Here is an 18902-nt window from a genome sequence, read left to right on the forward strand (position 1 = left end):
TTTTTCTTTTGTTATTTCCTCTCAAATGTATCTATATGTTAGTTTTCCTCCTGGTCCCATAAACTTTTTATATCCCTATATTTGGTTAGTATTTCTTTGATATGTCTAAATTTTATTGGCATTTCTAGTTTTTTTTTTACAAGTTTATTATTTTTATAAATGTCCCCCCTGTTTCTCATTGTGAACCCAAACCAGTAGACGTATATTCCCTCCCATGGTGATGTTGGTATTGCTTTAATCTTTTTAAATATATTTATAATATTTGCAGTCTTTATCCAAATGGGGTTGGAGAGTGCTAGTTCCCCCTCTCTTGTGCTCTATTGAAAGTTTCCCTCTTGACGTAGTGGGTCTTAAAATCCCATATGTAATTAATAATCTCCTTATCTAGTTTTTCTAAATTTGTATTTTCTATGTCAATAGACTTGGTAATAAAATTTATATTCGCGTACGTGTACGTTTTGGCCACTTGGGCCCATTCCATTAGACATAATGGCGTAAGTGCCCATGTGTTCACATTCGTTTCTAATTTCTGTTTCATATTTTTATAGTTTTCTTGTTCTTCTCTTATCCCAAAATAAATGCCCAATGCATTCACTCTTTCTTTAATTAGTCGTGGTGGTAATCCTGAGTGATTTCCTCTCTAGCTCCCTATTTTCAGTATTTCAGTCTTTTCATGATTTATTTATGACCCAGAGGCCTTACCAAATTGTTCTAATTCCTTCTCTAGGTGTTTAAAGGAATTTTGTCTATAATAAAGTTTGTACAATCGTCTGCATGCTGTAGCATTTTTATTTCGTCTTTTACATTTGGAACTGTAATACCTTCAATCTTCCTATTTAGTCTTATTCTTATACTTAGAATTTCAATTGCTGTTACGTATAATAGCATAGATAGCATTCCACATAGGCTGGAGTTATGTTTTCAACAATCTCGTGATTTAAAAGTGATATTTTGAAAATAACATACGAAAGTGATTAAATATGTTGAATTGGAAATAACACCGTAATATTTAGCATTTCTCACAATTATTCACTCGTTGGTCCAGGAAAAACGCTTTATCCACATGTAATAGCTTCACTACTTGCGATGAATGTGTGATTTTATAGCTATTGAAACATTTATCACTTTCAGTTCATTGCCTCTTCAAATCAACACAATTCCATTGCCTGAAATGACAAATGGACGCAATCGACTCTAAAGAAAGTTTTGCCATTCTTGATAATGGGGTACTTTTGAATTCCATTTCACTATGATGATATGTTACCACAAAAATGTATTCTGGCTCAACATGATTGGTGTCGATAGTAAACTTTATCATGGAAGAACTGAGAAAGTGTAAAGAGCGCATGTCAAATAGGATGGAAGCAGAGAACATTATAAGGACTCAGGTACGTGGAATTGAGATTTTAAAGGAGGACTCCCTGCAGGATGTATCAGTGCCTGTCGAAGTGATTGAGCTACTTGGACAAGCTCGTTGTATCCTTGACAAAACCGATATCAATTCTATGCCAGTCAGCGAAGACCACCGGTACAGGGCCTCGCAAGTCTATACTGGGCATGGGGCAGACCTCTTTATGACATAAGAAAGGAACAACTACAATTGTTCATCGGTAATTTCTTAACTGACACACTAACATGCTGTATATTATATTTACATGTTCCATTGTTATCCCCTAACACATAAGCAGTGTTTACTGCTTCCAACTTCTTTATTTTTCTGATGTTCATGCACAATATTTGATAATGCTTCCGTATGCAAGCAAATCATAGAGGTGTCATTTTTAAGCGTTGATAGTTTTCAATATTGTAAGACATGACATTCTTTCTTGAGTATCATTATCTGTCCGTCTGGCTAAATGATTTCGTTATCCTGAATATTATAAGGTATCGGGATTTAAGCTGTTTATGCAACAACACTTAGGAAATGATAAATGGTAAATATCAGTTAGGTAATGCCACTGAGTATATTATTCGCACACCAGCCCGTTTGTTTGTACCCCGTTACAAATTTTACAATAAAAAAGTATCAAGGACGTAAAGATGCACGAAATTAAGTAATTTCATTCACTGATTTATAATTTCTAACTTACAGTTGATAATAGTTCCCTAACACTGCGGACCTATTGGCATTTTAAATCAAACGGACGCTCTCGATCTAAACAAGCGACAGATTGCTCACTGACCTTTTCTGGTTAATAGAACAGTCCATTTCATTAAAAATGTCTATGTTTAATATTTCGTGACCAAACTGAGCAAATGAAAAGGACAACTCTTGTATACACATGCTAGAGACATGTAACACCAAAAATTTCCGGAATTAATAAAATTATCAAAGACGGTGAACTACATTACCCATGTTGCTTAAAAACATATACTTGCCTATGCAAATATGGCGACTATGTTACTTACAAAACTCCCGTTTGATTCGAAACGCCAACAAAATGACAGTGCATGGCACTCTTTGGAGACAATCAGGTTAGAAATTATGAATTAAATGACTAAGTTTTGCGATTTTTGTTTATATCCTTGATGCATTTTCGTTTTAACATCGGTGTGTGTGTGTGTGTGTGTGTGTGTGTGTTGGCAGGTTTGCAAATAAATGGGAGCATGTACGAATATTTTAGTCCTTAAAGAACCATGTATTGAAATTTAATATATAGTACTGCCAGACTTCACATGCTATTCTACAATCGATACTTTTACCACCGTACATTATAAGAGAAATTGGGTTTTCTTTGGTTTGTTTGCATGATTCTTTATTCCATATGATATATATATATATATATATATATATATATATATATATATATATATATATATATAGTCATGTAGTGCATTTTTTCAAAATAATTGAATTATTTCATAACGCAAAACTTTCCTCAAGCAGAAAGTATAAAAAGATAGGATATTATAAGAAACATATATCCTATGCGTCTCAAAATAACCATTGCTTTTATTTTCGTTTTAATTAAATAACATTTTTATTACCAAATGCTGTAAAACATTATTTTTTTTAAAAAAAATCTGTCTGACAGTTTATATTCATATGGTGTTTGCATCACTTTATAAAACGTCACACGTGATTGGCCAATCTCAGCGTGCTTTGACCTCGTGTCTTTTTATTGATGTCATCTGTTTTCATGCATCAGAATTACACGCGCTGTTTGAACATTATTATTCTCTTTTCCTGTTTGAAACTTCATTAGTTGGGTATTTGGAATAGAAGTTAAGTGGCTAAGACTTGATCGTGTAAGAATAACTATACTATATACCTTATGATGTTTGCACACGTTTGCCCAAGAACTCAGATGATTTTGAACCATCCTGATCGCGCTTCAGCTCAAAACGTCTTCCTGGTGCAAATTTTGTATTATCATACACATATAATTAAAATTTGTCTATAGTGACTGTTAATGCTTTTTATACGCTGAAATTTTGTGTTTTCGATATTACTAACCGATCTATATTCTCTCTATTACATCCACATAACATAAACCTTTATATGGAAAATCTTTCTCGTGCTTTGGAAAATTATTTGTAATCACGTATGTATTAATTTTTCTCCAGAAAATTAGTTTGCATCAGGAGATATGGCAAGTTTGCTTGGGGTAAGCAGGAGAACTGTAGAGCGGAGACTAGCAAACTTCCGCTTGACTCATGGGATACGATTCAGTGATATAAGTGACAATGAGCTCATATCGATGGTGCGTTCAATAATCAACAACTTTCCTCGTTCAGGTAAGAGTTCTTTTTCTTCAACTAAATGACTTCTCTGTGTACAGTAAAATAGTTGTTATTTATGTTCATTGATGTGTATATTGTTATATCAGTTTTGAAATTTTAATTGGGGATGGGGCTTTGCTTTTCCGCAACTGTTTTTAAAGATCAATTAACGACTCTAACTTTGTAGTGACTCCTGGTCATTTTTCCCTACAGCGACTTTGCCCAACATAGCCCAAGTGCCGACTAAAAGATATTTCGGCATGGGGCTATAATAACTGACGTGTGTTAAAAACTCTCATTTTTATTTGCAACAAGAATGGTATTTAAACAGACGAAAACATGATCAGTGCTTTCATAAACTGTGCCGATATCGTTAAACTGCCGGTGATTGTCATAGACTAACAAGTGCAGTTCGATTTACATGTAAAATGAAATCTTTGTGGGAAAGCTTAAAGGCATTTGAAAGGATTGGTCCGAAGTTAATCAGATTCAACAAACAAGCGATCTTGCATACATTTATCCTATCAAATTTCAAATTCAGTCCAGTGGCCTGCTACTTCTGCAGCGACCTGAACACTACTAAGCTTGAAAAATACAACAACAAAAGCGTGCTTATAGGTGTGAGTATGATTATTTACACAAGCATTTATCATTAACTCTTAAAGCAAAACTGACAACCCTGAAAGTGTGCACCTTAGGTCATGAATTTAGAGACTTTCAAATTCTGAATAAGTGTGCGCTTCCCAATGTTTGGATAATTTTATATGTTATAAGAATATAATAAATATTTGTTTATAAATACAATTTTAGATAGTGAATTATGTTAATTGCCCCAACAATGAAAACCCCATTGTATGGCAAACAAATAGCTTATGTATGCAACTGTCATTCTGTGGAATCAGCAACCGAATCACCTAAGAGACCAATCACATTTTAATTCATTTAGATCCTTAATTATATCCTGGAATGGTACAGACTGTAAATGTTATATCTGCAGATAAATAAATAATGGTTTTTTTTATGAATTCAATGTTTGTAGTCATGTTTTAAATACTTGTTTCTTTAGGTTTAAAGACAATCGAATGTCATCTCATTTCACAAGGTATCCATGTACAAAGAGAGAGAATAAGGAGAGCAGTTAGAAATGTAGATCCGGTTGGACAACAATTGAGGCAGCGAAGGGTTTATTCAGTTCCGTCCCCTCTTGCCCTGTGACATATGGATGGCAATCACAAACTGATACGGTAGTGTTCCACTCAGTTATATTACATGTGCTAACAATAAAGTTGTGTGTAATCTCTAATTCTCAGTACCCAAAGTTTTGTTAATTTAATTTCCTAGGCTCCGAAATCCTAAAATTAAAAGACACATAATTTTACTCCAAATTTTCTATATCTTAGCATCTCCAAGATAAAACCTTTCAATTCTGAACACATTTTATTGGAAGGAAAAAAGTTACAGCATAAAAAATTCAATCAGTTCTCTTAAATAGTTCGGACGTATAACACGAAAATTCGGGAAAGACATCATAACATCAGATCCATCAATGGCAGTTAGTTACTTGTTAATGTAAGTATTATTAACGATATTCATTCAGTACATGTTAATCTTGGACGTTAATGATGATTAGAAAAGGGTAAATTTGGTGCTTATTTTCCCGATTTTTACAAGTCTATCATGTTGGAAATGACATATAGTAGTGGGTCAAGTTGATGAAATAACGCATATACAAATAATTTCTCAGACATGTTTTGTTCCTCATGTGATCTTGTCGTGTTATATGATATTCATATTAATTGCTTAATGTGCCCAGATGATTTGATAATATATGCATCTAAATGTAATGGCTTGCAAAATGCCGACGTAGACGGTGTCTAACTCTTTAACACTAACACAATTTGAGGTAATATTTCATGCAGTTGGTAAACTTATCAATAATTGGCAATTAAAATAAAATTAATTGTACTGACGTTAGCAGAACATAATAATTGTTTAATGCTCTGGTAAGCTTGAATATTTTTGTCGAAGTAAAAAGTAGCCATCGCAGACAAATGCAAAGTTAGGGGGATACATTTATAAACTCTATTCTTCAACCTATTACAACTTACGATCATGAAATTTGACATAATCGACTCTGGTTGATGTAAAGAGGTTAAATGACATGAATGTTTATGACTAACTATTTATTAGGATTTTGACATTTTGTTTTGGACATTAAAACGTTTAGTAGCATCGAGTTAGGGGAGTATTTCCATCTCATATGCAATGTTGAACACATAATGCCGGGTACATCTATCGGAACACCCAAAGGACTCCCTTGTCCTTCAAATGTGCACATGAAAACACAAAACAGTGACAGGACTATATAGTGCAAGATTCTAACAATCTTAATCAGATATTTAGGATCTGAACATGTTTGTGAGATAAATATTAATAATCTTGGAACAGAAACAGCTTCAAACATTGGTACAGTTGAAACTCGCGGTTTTCTTACAGCTATTATTCCAAGATTCGGAGAAACATGTCTTCTGCTTGCATTATGTGTACAGAAATGTGATAAACGACACACTATTCCAGCTTATGAATTCATGGAACAATCATAAATTGAGAACTGAGAACAACAAGACTACCTGCCAGCTATTTATACTTGGACTGCAGCGTATATTTAACGAGAATCAATTAATTGCTAACGAATACTTCGAAGAATTAGATCAGGTGAGAAGCTTGTCTCGTTTTAAGCAATGTGGCCTATTGGTAAAGAAAGAAACCAGGAAGACTGAAGAGATTTGAAACTGGGCACTATCCAATCTGCACGTTCCTTAAAATACCTACCATTATTTTATCAATGTCTGTGTGTGTGTGTGTGCTTCTAATTAGCAGTGTATGTGATTACCAAAGTCATAACAAATGACTACAACTTCACAGTGTGCTACTTCGTTAAGTGGAAAGTACCTGTATTTTCGAAATATATTCTATCAAGCTCATAAAACATACCAAATTTACAATCAGCGAAACATTACAATAACAATATAAAGCAAAATTCCCTGCATGTCAATATAAATAGCATTTAAAGGACATCTGATTGTAACATTTCTGCTTTATATAACTTAACAGACAGTATTCGACAAAAATTTTAGAATTTCAGAAAACTGTTTGTCCAATATCGAGGAACAATTTCTTTTAGCACGAAAAACTTTCATGAGTTTACCATGCAGAGACCAAATTACAAATTTGTTTATTGCCGGTTCTGCAAGACAGTATATGCTATTCTCTTAGCCTAACATTTGTTGGTGATATTTGGAAGTTAGAACTGAGCCACCGTAGCTCATTCTCTTAAACGAATTCATTTCTTAAGAGCCAAACTTAATTGTGTCTTTGAATCATTTTTTTTTTAACTATAAAAAATGAATGAATACATTGCAGACAAAATTATTATTAGTATTATTTTCTTCATTTAGGACGCTCTACCAGAGTATGGAATGGATCCAGATGCACCGTTACCTGAGCCAAGTGATGAAGACAATATCGACGTGCCATCAATAGAGCTACTTAATGAAGAACAGTTGCATTATTTCAATGCCAAAATGAGTGGAATTCACGTAGCTGACCTTTCTGACATTGAACCATATTTGCATGCTTTAGATTCTGTTGATGAGATTTTGGAAGTTTGAAGTCGATAATTCATGTACTCTACTACATTTCCGTTGATTATATGGGGCGATTTTACTTTCTGCAATTGCTCAAAGCAGTATCTTGTCATCAGTGACAACTTTCTTTCATTCCCCTATTTGTAATTAAATTCATCTTAAATCCCTATTTGTAAGATTACAAATGTATTAATAACATAATCTTTGTTCCTTATTAAATAGACTGTGATCCAGTACAGCTCTATGTTAAAAATAATAAATGAATAACTTGCGCAAGACTTCGTCAACTGAAATCTGAGTATCAAATCTACTCCTAATAGGTATGTCCGACTGTACTAAAATCTAATTAATAGTGTTGATAGTTTTTGTATTATAAAAATCCAATAACCGGTAATAGAACATGCGTTTGACTGAATTCAACTGAAATCTCCGCAGAGTACGCATCTTACCTGTATTTATTCGTATTTATACAAATTCTGTCAGTATTATCAAGCATTTTTCTGTGTAATTCAGGGATAGCACTTTCAGTTCTGTTTGGTGTATATTTGTAATCCTCCATAATTGATTATATGTACCCTGATATTTGTCTAAGTTAATTTCAATCAATGAAAATGTCACTTACGCCGCGTGGAGACAGTACTTAAAAAAAATAAATACAAATTAAATAATTTATTTATCAACTGAAAGTTGTGTTCTAGTTCTATCTTTTAGTTTCTTTTAAGTGTAATCATCATAAATGCAACGTGTCCTCTTGTAACTAAACGTAAAATGCGTCAATCTTTCTTAACAGCTATATCCGCACGCGTTTCTCCGAGAACCTAATTAAGTGCCGACCGTGTTTTGATAACTGACTTGTGGAAGTATTTGTTGTATTATTGCACTGAACGAAAAGCTGGACTCATTTGTATTATCACGTTAATTATGTCTTTTGAATCAAATAAAGGAGGTGGAATAAAAGAAAAGTTAAAAGGCACAAAAATCTTATAAACTTAAAATCTAGTGATCCCGGTCGTATGTCGTGTGAACTCGCTTCATTTGAATAATCGAACACTGTTATAAATGGTATCGTGTACTCTTTCATAACTGTTATCAAAGATAGCAATGCAGCCAAGCGAAATGAATACTTCGTAAAATAAAGAGCTTGTTTTCACAGATACGGACCATTGTGGGCAAGCGAGTTTCAGAGAATTTTTGAACTGGCACTTAGAGATATCCTCAAGGATGATAAGAAGTTTCATTAATACTTCCAAAGAAATCACGACATCAATATTGTACTAAGTGAACAATACAAAAAATGAGTTTCGACATAGAAGATCGTTTCATGAAATAAATGTCGCCCTTTTTGTTTTTGTTTTTTAAAAAAGGATTCTTGTTTCGGGGTATATCAACATTTAGTCTAGTTCTCTGCTCTGTGGACTCCCGATTTGGCAGGATACTATTAAACACCACTATGGGAATTAGACTCATCAATAAAATAAAAAGCATTGACGTGTTACACAGATTTTTCGCGCACATGTGATGGTTGTTGAAACCAGTTGGAACGATCTTTTACAACTTCATTAGAAAAAGAAATTTATTAAAAATTGTTATCGACGTGATTGTAAAATGAGGATTCAGTCAGTAAACAGCCCAATTCCCTAACGCCTCCCCCTCCCTCGGTTTTCTCGATGTCAAAGCGAATTTTCAATTTTTGGAGGTACCTCGGTAACTCGCGCCCTCGCTTTTAATGCGGTCTTGTGGACACTGTTGTGTACGAGTTATCGAGGGAGAGGTATATATATATATATATATATATATATATATATATATATATATATATATATATATATATATATATATATATATTGCTATGCCCGTCTCACATTAAATAATACCTATATTGGTACGTATATATTGTTTTTGCCTTTTTGGTGCATTACTTAAGATTGCAATGAAGGTACCTTAATATGTGTTGACTCATTTCAAAATCAATATTAATAAAGAACCTGTTTACAAGTTTGGGGTAATTTCACATTTGATGATTAAGCCTGATGAGTTCTGTCGCAGTGAGAGGTATCGTGAAACATGTGAAATGGGAGGTGTTGATAGATAGATCTATATCGAATAGGAAATTAATGCAACGTAGAGCCTTAAAGTGTATACAAGGTATATGAGTTGAACAATGAATTCATTCCGATTTTTCTATGTTCTTATTTAATGTTATTCTGCAGATATATTTAATGTTTTGTTTAGATATAATTTGAGAGTTGGATTACTCATCAAAATTACAAAGAGCTCATTGATTTTTCAATAAAATATTATTCTGTGATTATTGTTATTATTGTGAATTCATTCAAAAGAGTTCTAGACAATGCCATTGTTATACATTAATAATGTTAGTACATCAGCACATTCAGGATATGGAATTCATATGAAACATATTCTTTTGGACTTGGAATATAATGTTTAGTATTTGTAACGTTTCCCTCTTAGTAAGAGGGGTGGTTAATTGGATTTGGCTGGAGTTATCTAGAGGATGACCTCCCTCGATATTATAACCCGGCGGGAGTGAAAGAAGAATATAATTTCAACAGAGAACTGAGCGAGAATACCTGGAAGAAATAAAACAATACGAGCCCCCTTTGACAAGAAAATAACACATTTAATTAGAACAAATTAATAACGCCAATTCCAATTCAAGTTAGATTATATCAATATAATTCAACAGGCGCGTGCAATTTGTATTTATTTCATCATCATAATAAAAGGTGAAAAGAGCGCAATGTCCACGACTGATTTGCATCATCACCTTCCTATCTTGACAGTATATCCACATCTCCTAGTTCATCCTCGCTAAGCTGTGTGCTTTGGCCATTCATGGACTTACTGGTCCTTTTATTCTGACTTCGTCATTCTTTTTCTCAGACTTCTGTCTTCAGACTGTCCAGTCTCTATCCCATAAAGATATTCCTTAAAGGACAAAATTACCCCTAAATTTCTGTATACCCCACCCTCTAGACGTACATAAAATTCCCTCACGTTACTCAGAGCATGTTGGCTATCCACACACTGTGTAAATTTAGTATGGTTGGACAGTGACCTTGCTTCCAGTGGCAGGTCTTAAATTACCACGCGAGCGTCTATTGAATATTGCCGTATTCTTTTACATATGCAACTACATGTTTTATTTATATTGCATGAAATTCACAAATTGTAACTCGCAGCAATCCTTAACCTACAAGATTATACAAACATTACAAAATCAGATATAATTAGGTAAGTATTGTCCTAACAAAGGAAGTTATTGCAAATAATCCTTTGAAATCCTACATATATGAACATTTGGATCGTATGCAATCAATTCTACCAATGAACTAATAACTGTAAAATTGAAAGGTAAATTGCATAACAATTCTAGCATAAACACTTTCCATGAAAATGAACAAAAATTAAATCGCATAACATCTCTAGCATCAACACTTTCCATGAAATTGAATAACATAAATTGCACAAAAACTCTAGCATCAACACATTTCCATGAAATTGAATAAACGATACATATATGGAAACCTAATCATAGAAAACACATTTGTATAAAACAAGCAATCAAATAATAGAATATTACGTGAAACTAAATTTGCGTACCTTGTTGATGTTCTCTTTCAGAACATACGCTTCCGAGCATTAAAACCTGTCTTTCTTTTACAAGACGGTCTCCTGGTCCTTTTCTTGTTTAACAAGGAGAGCAATATTGTCTTTAGGCCTCCTCCGAAGTCTAGACTCCTCTTTCAGGAAATTTCAGACTTATGAATTTTGACTAAGGTCGTCACTTTAAAGTCTGATTGCTTCTAAAGTGTACGCCTTAATTTATTCTGCCCAATCGTAGGCAGCGGTCCCTAATTTTTCCCAAAGAAATAATTCCTTTCATCAGGTTTAGACAGGTCGGAATCTGTGAACGACGGTGCGTAACTATTTCCCTTTGAAAATGACAAGTGGACATAGGTTCCTACCAAGCGGTTAGGGTTGTTTGCTCAAATGTTTACTTTGTAAGGGCCGTGTTAAGATAGCCCGGTGAATTCCACTTAGTTTGATTGCTGCCCCTTTGAAGTTTACACGGACATGGGCGGAGATGAACGAAGAAAGGTCGAAGTGATCCCTCATAACCACTTTTCTGGCTTAAACGCGATAAAATGTTCATGACCAACACATTCAACTTTAAAGTTCACTGCAATTCAAACTTCGACACTTCACAGTGTTATTTTCGATTGAATTCATAATACTTTAAGTTCCTCTTAAAGTTTCATTTCATAACTTATAGAACTAAATTATTTGTAAATTGTACAAAACTTAACGGTGTTGCTACATTAGGCTCATTACTTTCAGACCACAGAATCGTAACAATGTTTTATTTTGAAATTTTACAATAGTCTTATATGTATCTCATTTCCGCTGTTTACACTTTCTTGAGACGGTACCTTATCGAAACCTGCTTTGGACGGCATTCAGTATGTATAATTGCGTAAACATTGGTCAAAACAAAATTCTACGAAATACTACTGATAAATATATGTAAGTAACAAAATGTCTGTTATATTTCTTTAATAACATTAATACATTTGATTTGACATGATGTTCTTATATCTTAGTCAGCCAAATTTTAGATTTTCATATTTTCATTTGCCAGGATTTCATATAAGTAGGCAATACATAGTATTCGATTGTACCATGATAATCAGTGGCGTAACTACCTTAGTAGCAGGTACAGCCGTGCTGTGGGGCCCGGAAGTGTTTTGGGTACGGCCCAACCAGAAAAAAAAATCATTTAAAGTGACAGTAAGGGGGGAGGGGGGATGGCGGTGCAAAAAGTTGTATGTGTGGTCCGTGGTGAGATATAGCTACGCCACTGATGATAATGTAACAATATTATTCATTTACCAAATAATATTGATAAGAAAATCTTATTTCTAGGTGTGCATGAAATTGTGATGCATTGTGAAAGTCTTATTTTATGAAGTTTGTGCTATCCTAATGAATTAAAATCATTATCGCTATATATAGATGACATTGATAATATGCAAATAATAGACTAAACTGCACACATCCACATACACACACACCACAAATATGTAAAGGTGTAGTGGTTGTCTAGGGGTGGGGTTCTTCTTATAGACTTTAACGAATTATGAGAAGTTCCCCTGGTCCTTATTCAGAAGGTTAATTCTGGACACTATATTATTTATTGACTAAATATATTTATGGCTACGAGCCCCCAGTCAGCAATGCCGACAGTTAAATTAAAAGAAATACAAAGATGAAATTTAAACAATAACAATTTAATAAATGAAATTTAAAAGAATTTAAAGTAATCAATGTTTCTCTTTCACCCAATGATCCCTTTGATCATCATTTGAGTTCACAGTGTGAGGAGATTTTTCCCTTCTTGAGTGCTACTCATCTAAATCTCTTCGTTCCCTTGTCTTTTTCTCCTTTCTTGATCTCCACTTCCGCTTCCTCTTCTATAATCCTTGTTCCTTGCCGTTATCTTGACTTCCGGTTCCTCTTCTAGTATCCGGAACCCTTGACGGTATCCCTTGAGGTCACCCGAAATTCACTCGGTATCTCTCGCCGTCACCCGAAATTCTCTGAACTTCTTTCGTCCCCCGAAAGCTTCCTGTTGAAAGGTATAATGCATTAGCATAGGGTTATAAAAATCTTCCCTCACACTACGTCACTGAACTGAACCATCAGTTTAAGGCGGGACGTTTGGGTCGCGCATGCGCACACATCGAAATTCCCATACACTTCCGCCGCTTACAAAAATGGCGCCATAACACAATCACACAAAGGATTCAAATATCTACATACTGAGCCCTATCAGTATATACATACAAAATATTTCAAATATGATTGTACTAAAATATTACTACGATTAGTAATATGACTATCTATATATTTATATATATTTCCTACACAAGCGTACCAAATCCACAATATTCACATTCAAATGGTGATAAACGGCAATCCGTTACTCAATGGCAAAATCTATCATTACGTAAACAAATTTCTTGTCTACCAAAATATAACTACGCAAAGAATTACAATATTAATTCTTATAGCGGCTAGCGAGAAATACAATTCTTCACAAATACAAATCGTCCTTTCAAAAGGGCGTAAACGTAATAATCCACGAAATAATATGCACACATATTACTAGCGAAAGAAGAGAACATTTTCGCCTCACAAAATAAGGTGTACATAGTAACATTATGAATAATGATGCAACGAATCAACATCGTAATCAATCGTAAACAATAGTACTAGCTAAAGTCATGAAAAAATGCAAAATATTACGGTCATAATTAACTATTCATACTTCAATACAAGTAAAATGTATACATACGACAAATTCTCTTCAATTAACAGCAGTCGTATCAAGCAGAATCAACGTAACATCAAACTTACCTGATCGAAGCTATTTCATGAATTTCTTAAATTCCGCCAATTTTTACGAATGGCTAACGGAGTGTGTGTCACTGCGACTCTTAAACACCAACTGACGAATTTCAGGCTTGTACAAGTCTTATGCCAGTTTCTCGAATCAAGTCCCACCTACAACGCATCCCGATTGGATGGCGACGGACTCTGGTCATTTGATCGAACTGTCAATCATAAAAATGTCAGTCTGTGTGTCCCCATGTACTGTCCAGCCTACCATCGTCGGCTTCCGGCTCTTTGAAGTTGTCTACGTCACGTGTTCCCATGTACAAAGATTCCCGCCAGATTTCCACTCAAGAGCTCAAACAAAGACTGGGTTACGTAAGAGGATTAGCCAACTTAGGTACTTGGAAAACAAAGCTTACCTGGCTCCACTTACAGACTTATAAATACATGTATAATACAAGGGGTTGGGTTAAAACATCACATCCCCCCACGCTTGAGAATAAAATCAGGATTTTATTCACTCAAACTACAAAAGCAAAAGTGTTACAACGATATAAAGAACAAAATCAGCAAAATGAACTAAATGCTAAACTGAGTATGAACACGAAAATATAACAAATGATCTATATCATTTCGGCGCTTCTACTCATGAAATCTGCGCCTACGTTTTCAGATCCTTTCACGTATCTGATCTGCATCTGGTACTGCTGTAAAAACAGCGACCATCGCATCAATCGACCATTGGACAACTTTGCCTGCGCCAGATAGGCGAGTGGTTGGTGGTCGGTCTCCAATATGAACTTACGTCCATATAGGTATCGCTCGAACCGTGATATGCCGAACACGATTCCGAGACATTCCCTCTCCGATACTGAGTAATTCTTCTCGGCAGCAGACAACTTCCGGCTGCCGTATGCGACAGGAAAAAGCGTCTTGTCATGCTCCTGGAGCAGTACTGCTCCCAGTCCCGTGTCGCATGCATCGGTGCGCAGAACGAATTCTTTATCCAAGTCCGGTAGACGAACAACTGCGTCGGATGTAAGTCTATCCTTTAGCGTTTGGAATGCGTGCTCACAAGCATCTGTCCAAATGAACTTACTCGGGGTCCGTTTCTTGGTTAGGTCAGACAACGGGCCCGCAATCGCGCTGAAATTAGCGACATACCTCCGGTAATATCCGGCCAGTCCCAGGAATGACCTCACTTCCGTTTTCGTGGTGGGGCGTGCGGCGTTTCTCAACTGCGCCACCTTCGACTTCTCTGGAGACAGCGTGCCTTGGCTCAGGGTATGTCCTAAATAGTCTAATGTCCTGAAACCAAGGTGACATTTGGAAGGGCGGGCTGTCAAGCCCTCCTGACGTAGCCGCTCCAAAACGTCAGCTAACAGAGCGAGGTGTTCACCCCATGTCTCTGTAGCTAACAAGAGGTCATCCATGAAGTTGTGGACACCCCTATCGCGCAAGGGCTCCAACAACTTCCGCATCATTCTGGTAAAGACGCTGGGCGCGTTTTGTACCCCGAACGGCATCACCAACCATTGGTATGTCCCGTCGGGAGTAGCAAAAGCAAGCTTCGGTCGGTCTTCTTTCCTTACCGGAATTTGCCAATACCCCTTGGGCAAATCCAGTTTGGAAAAATATTTCGCTTTCGAGACCGAAGCGAAGATATGTTCGGGGTCAGGTAGCATTTCAACTTGAAATTCTGTCACCTGATTCAGCTTCCGGTAGTCGACGCAGAACCGATGGGTGCCGTCCTTCTTCTGCACTAAGACTACTGGTGAGCTGTACGGAGAGTCGGCAGGTTCGATTACTCCCAGAGCAATCATCTGCTCGATTTCTTCCCTTACAACTTGTCGTTTCGCGTGGGGCAAGGGGTAGGGTTTACGCTGAACTGGTCGGTCGTCCACCATCTTTAACCCGAACTCGACAAGCGTCGTCCTCCCGGGTTTTTCTGTTAGCACGTCGGAATATCCGGCCAGCAAGGTCTCTATCTCGTTCCGCTGCCCTTCAGTTAACATGGGGTCACACTCCACGTCCGACGGAGTCTCGGCCCTCGTTAATGGACAGCTCGGGACAGTGTTAGCACCTTCCGTATCGCCTTCGATATCCTCGGTGACTATCGCTGCGACAACAAAATCGCTGGCGGTCTCCCTTTCCCGGTACCTCTTGAGCAAATTGGCATGGTACAATTTCTCTTTCGTCGGTAGCTGTATCCGGTAGGTTTGACCTCCGACCTTCTTGGTGACGACGTATGGACCCCTCCAGGAAACTTGCAACTTGTTGTGTTCCTGGGGCAACAACAACAACACTTTGTCCCCTACCTCAAACTGACGTGGTTTTGCGCGCTTATTGTAATTTTTCGCCTGTTGCGCCTTAGCTCGTTTGAGATTTTCTTGCGCGAGAGAACAAACCTCTTCCAGTTTGTTGCGCAAGTCCGCGACGTACTGGTAGGTAGTGCGTACTTCCTCTACAGCGTGGTCGTCTGTCCACAGCTGTCTCAGTACGGCGATTGGGCCGCGTACGGTTCTCCCGTACAAGAGTTCAAAGGGAGAGAATCCCAAACTCGCTTGCGGTACTCCCCGGTATGCAAAAAGCATGGCCGGAATATACCGGTCCCAATCCTTGGGGCGGCCTTCGCACAATTTCTTGAGCGTGTTTTTCAAGGTCCCATTAAACCGTTCGACCAATCCGTTACATTGGGGGTGATACGGTGTAGTCGTGAGGTGTTTAATCGACATGAGACGATTCACCTCCGCCATCACACGACTCATAGATTGTGTTCCTTGATCGGTCAAGATCTCGTCGGGCACTCCGACTCTTGACCAGATCGCAAACAGAGCTTCCGCGACGGTTTCCGTGTCAATGTTACGCAACGCAACGGCCTCCGGATAGCGTGTAGCATAATCGACAACCGTTAAAATATATCGATTACCGTGCGCAGACGCGGGTTTTATCGGTCCGATTAAATCCATGGCAACACGTCTAAATGGTTCATCGATAAGGGGCGTACTCCCCAAAGGGATGGGTCGCTGATCCGTTTTCGGTGCCATTCTCTGGCATTTGTCACAGGAGAGACAGAACCGTTTTACGTCTCCCTGGACCCCTGGCCAGTAAAACTCTTTTACAAGACGGTCACGCGTCTTAGCAATTCCCATGTGTCCACCCATGAGACTCTCGTGTGCAAGTTTCAGTACTTCGCAACGCTTTTCCTTTGGCACGACGACTTGCTTGAAGTGTTCGTTGTGTTTCCTGGCGTGGCGATACAAGATTCCCTTCTTGTAGACAAACTTCACCGCGCCGTTCGGAGTTTCCCTTTCTGTTCCCGCTTCTACGTGTTTGTGCAACTGCGCCAGAGTTGCGTCCTCCTGTTGCAGCTTCCTTAACTCCGCTGAAATAACATTACTAACCGGTGTCGATGTAACTTGGATTGGCTTTTGTTTTGGCTGTCGACTCATGGCCCTGGTTTCAACAGCACTAACTGGCATAGGTGTGCAGGTTTCGGGGTTCGGCTGGGGTAACACATAACGGCAACCCAATATGACGTCATGTGATAGCCCCTCCAAGCAAGCAGCTCCAATTTTCCCCTTCACGTATGGTGAATCGAGGTCAATGACAGCTACTGGTAATGAGTCCCGCGCGCAGTTCGCGTACTGAACTTCTATTACCTCCCCTGTATAGTCCTCCGGCTTGACATATTTCTTGTCGACAAGCGCGGGGACGCTGCACCCAGTGTCATACAAGATGGTGGCGCCTTCACCATTGACAGTTGCGGCCGCAAGGTTGGCTGGGTTGCGACTCGCTTCCGGCACACATTCCTTCTTAGCTACGACATTCACCTGGGTCTGCCTGCCCTTGGGACAGTCCCTGGCAAAATGCCCCAGGCGCTTGCAATTAAAACATGTCTGCGGCCCTCGCCGACTTGCAAGTCCTGGTTTCGTGGGTGAGGCCTGTCCAGGTCGATAGGCGGCATCCCTACCTGTAGGTGTCCCTCCGACCTTCCCGTCGCCCTGACGGTTACGGACAGCCGGCTCAACCTCCCCCATACGACGCGACTCAGAGGGTCGGGGTCGGTCAGCAACCCCGGAACCTCCACTCTTCGAGTGCGCCTGCTCGTATCGCTCCGCCATGTTAGCGATCTCTTCGAGCGTCCGGTGTTCTCTTTCTGCTAAGAAAACTGTCAACTCGCGACGGTAAGTACCCAGGACATGTTCCTTGAGTATTACCTCGCGTAGCCCTTCGTACGTGCGTTCGACTTCGGCCATTTTCATCCACTTCTCAAATAAACCTCGAACACGGTTGTGGAATTGAGAGTGGGTCTCTGTTACCTTTTTCACCGAGTCCCGGAAAAGTTTCCGGTAAGTCTCGGCGGTCAGCCGGTAATGGCAGAGAAGCGCCTTCTTGAGGGCAGTGTAGTCATCAGCCTCTTCTGCAGTTAAGCCGTGGTAGACTTCCCGAGCTGCACCTTGCAAAAAGGCTGATACATTAATGGCCCAGTGCTGTTCAGGGACCTGATGAGCGCGTGCGAGTTTCTCAAACTGGACGAGAAAATCGTCAATAGCCTCCTCCCTATCATTGAAGCGTGACATGTTGATCTGGACTATCCGGTGGTCGATGAAAGGTCGGCCGGTTGTTCCAGAGCTTGTACTGGCGTCGTCCCGTCCGTTGGTCCTAGCTTCAACTCTGACCTTTTCCATCTCCAGAGTGTGAGCGAGTCTGGCTAGCTCCAGATCTTTCTGGGCGTCTCGGTCCGCTGCTTCTCGGTCCGCGGCTATCTTGGCTTGATCCGCTGCGATCTTGGCTAACTCTTGGTCCGCTGCTATCTTGGCTAGTTCTCTCTGGGCTTCTCTTTCCGCTGCTTTTTCGGCCTTCCATTCCTTGATCCTTTCTTCTATAAAGGTTGCCAGGCGATCTCCCTCGTATCCAAGATCTTCCGACCCCATGGCGCGGTATTCCTTTATCATTTGTCGTTCGATAGCCATTATACTAATGTAAAGTGATACCTTGTCTCAAAATTCAAACAATATACAGATATTTGTAATACCAGTTTAAATACTTACCTGTCGACAACAACTAGTTTCGTTCAGGTAAGATATTTGTTCGATATCTGCTTCACAC

The 18902-nt window shown here is 38.4% G+C and overlaps 1 protein-coding gene across 3 annotated transcripts; it reads left to right on the top strand.

The window, feature by feature from the left end:
• Positions 1-673: 673 nt before the first annotated feature.
• On the top strand, positions 674-8799 carry LOC149786915 (uncharacterized). 3 transcript variants are annotated; one of them, XR_016425229.1, is made up of 5 exons: positions 674-1610; positions 3568-3738; positions 4265-4343; positions 4790-4967; positions 7182-8794. XR_016425229.1 is itself a non-coding variant. In XM_089978292.1 (4 exons), exons 2-3 carry the CDS (start codon positions 3591-3593, stop codon positions 4936-4938), a joined length of 297 nt encoding a protein of 98 aa, XP_089834418.1. In that variant the 5' UTR covers positions 674-1610; positions 3568-3590; the 3' UTR covers positions 4939-4967; positions 7182-8792. The 3 variants fall into 3 exon arrangements, 2 of the variants coding, with proteins under 2 accessions (XP_089834418.1, XP_089834417.1); XM_089978292.1 differs by lacking the exon at positions 4265-4343 and having other exon boundaries at positions 7182-8792; XM_089978291.1 differs by lacking the exons at positions 674-1610; positions 3568-3738; positions 4265-4343; positions 4790-4967 and adding an exon at positions 5815-6438 and having other exon boundaries at positions 7182-8799.
• The last annotated feature ends 10103 nt before the right edge of the window (positions 8800-18902 follow it).

The sequence above is a fragment of the Sinohyriopsis cumingii genome, chromosome 12 (genome assembly GCF_028554795.1).
Source record: "Sinohyriopsis cumingii isolate HCF-2022 chromosome 12, ASM2855479v2, whole genome shotgun sequence".
Classification (NCBI taxonomy): Eukaryota; Metazoa; Mollusca; class Bivalvia; order Unionida; family Unionidae; genus Sinohyriopsis; species Sinohyriopsis cumingii.

Coding starts and splice junctions, on each gene's coding strand:
- LOC149786915 (XM_089978291.1), top strand. CDS start 6,304: ATGAATTCATGGAACAATCATAAATTGAGAACTGAGAACAACAAGACT. Junction 6,439..7,181: donor ACTTCGAAGAATTAGATCAG/GTGAGAAGCTTG, acceptor TTCTTCATTTAG/GACGCTCTACCAGAGTATGG.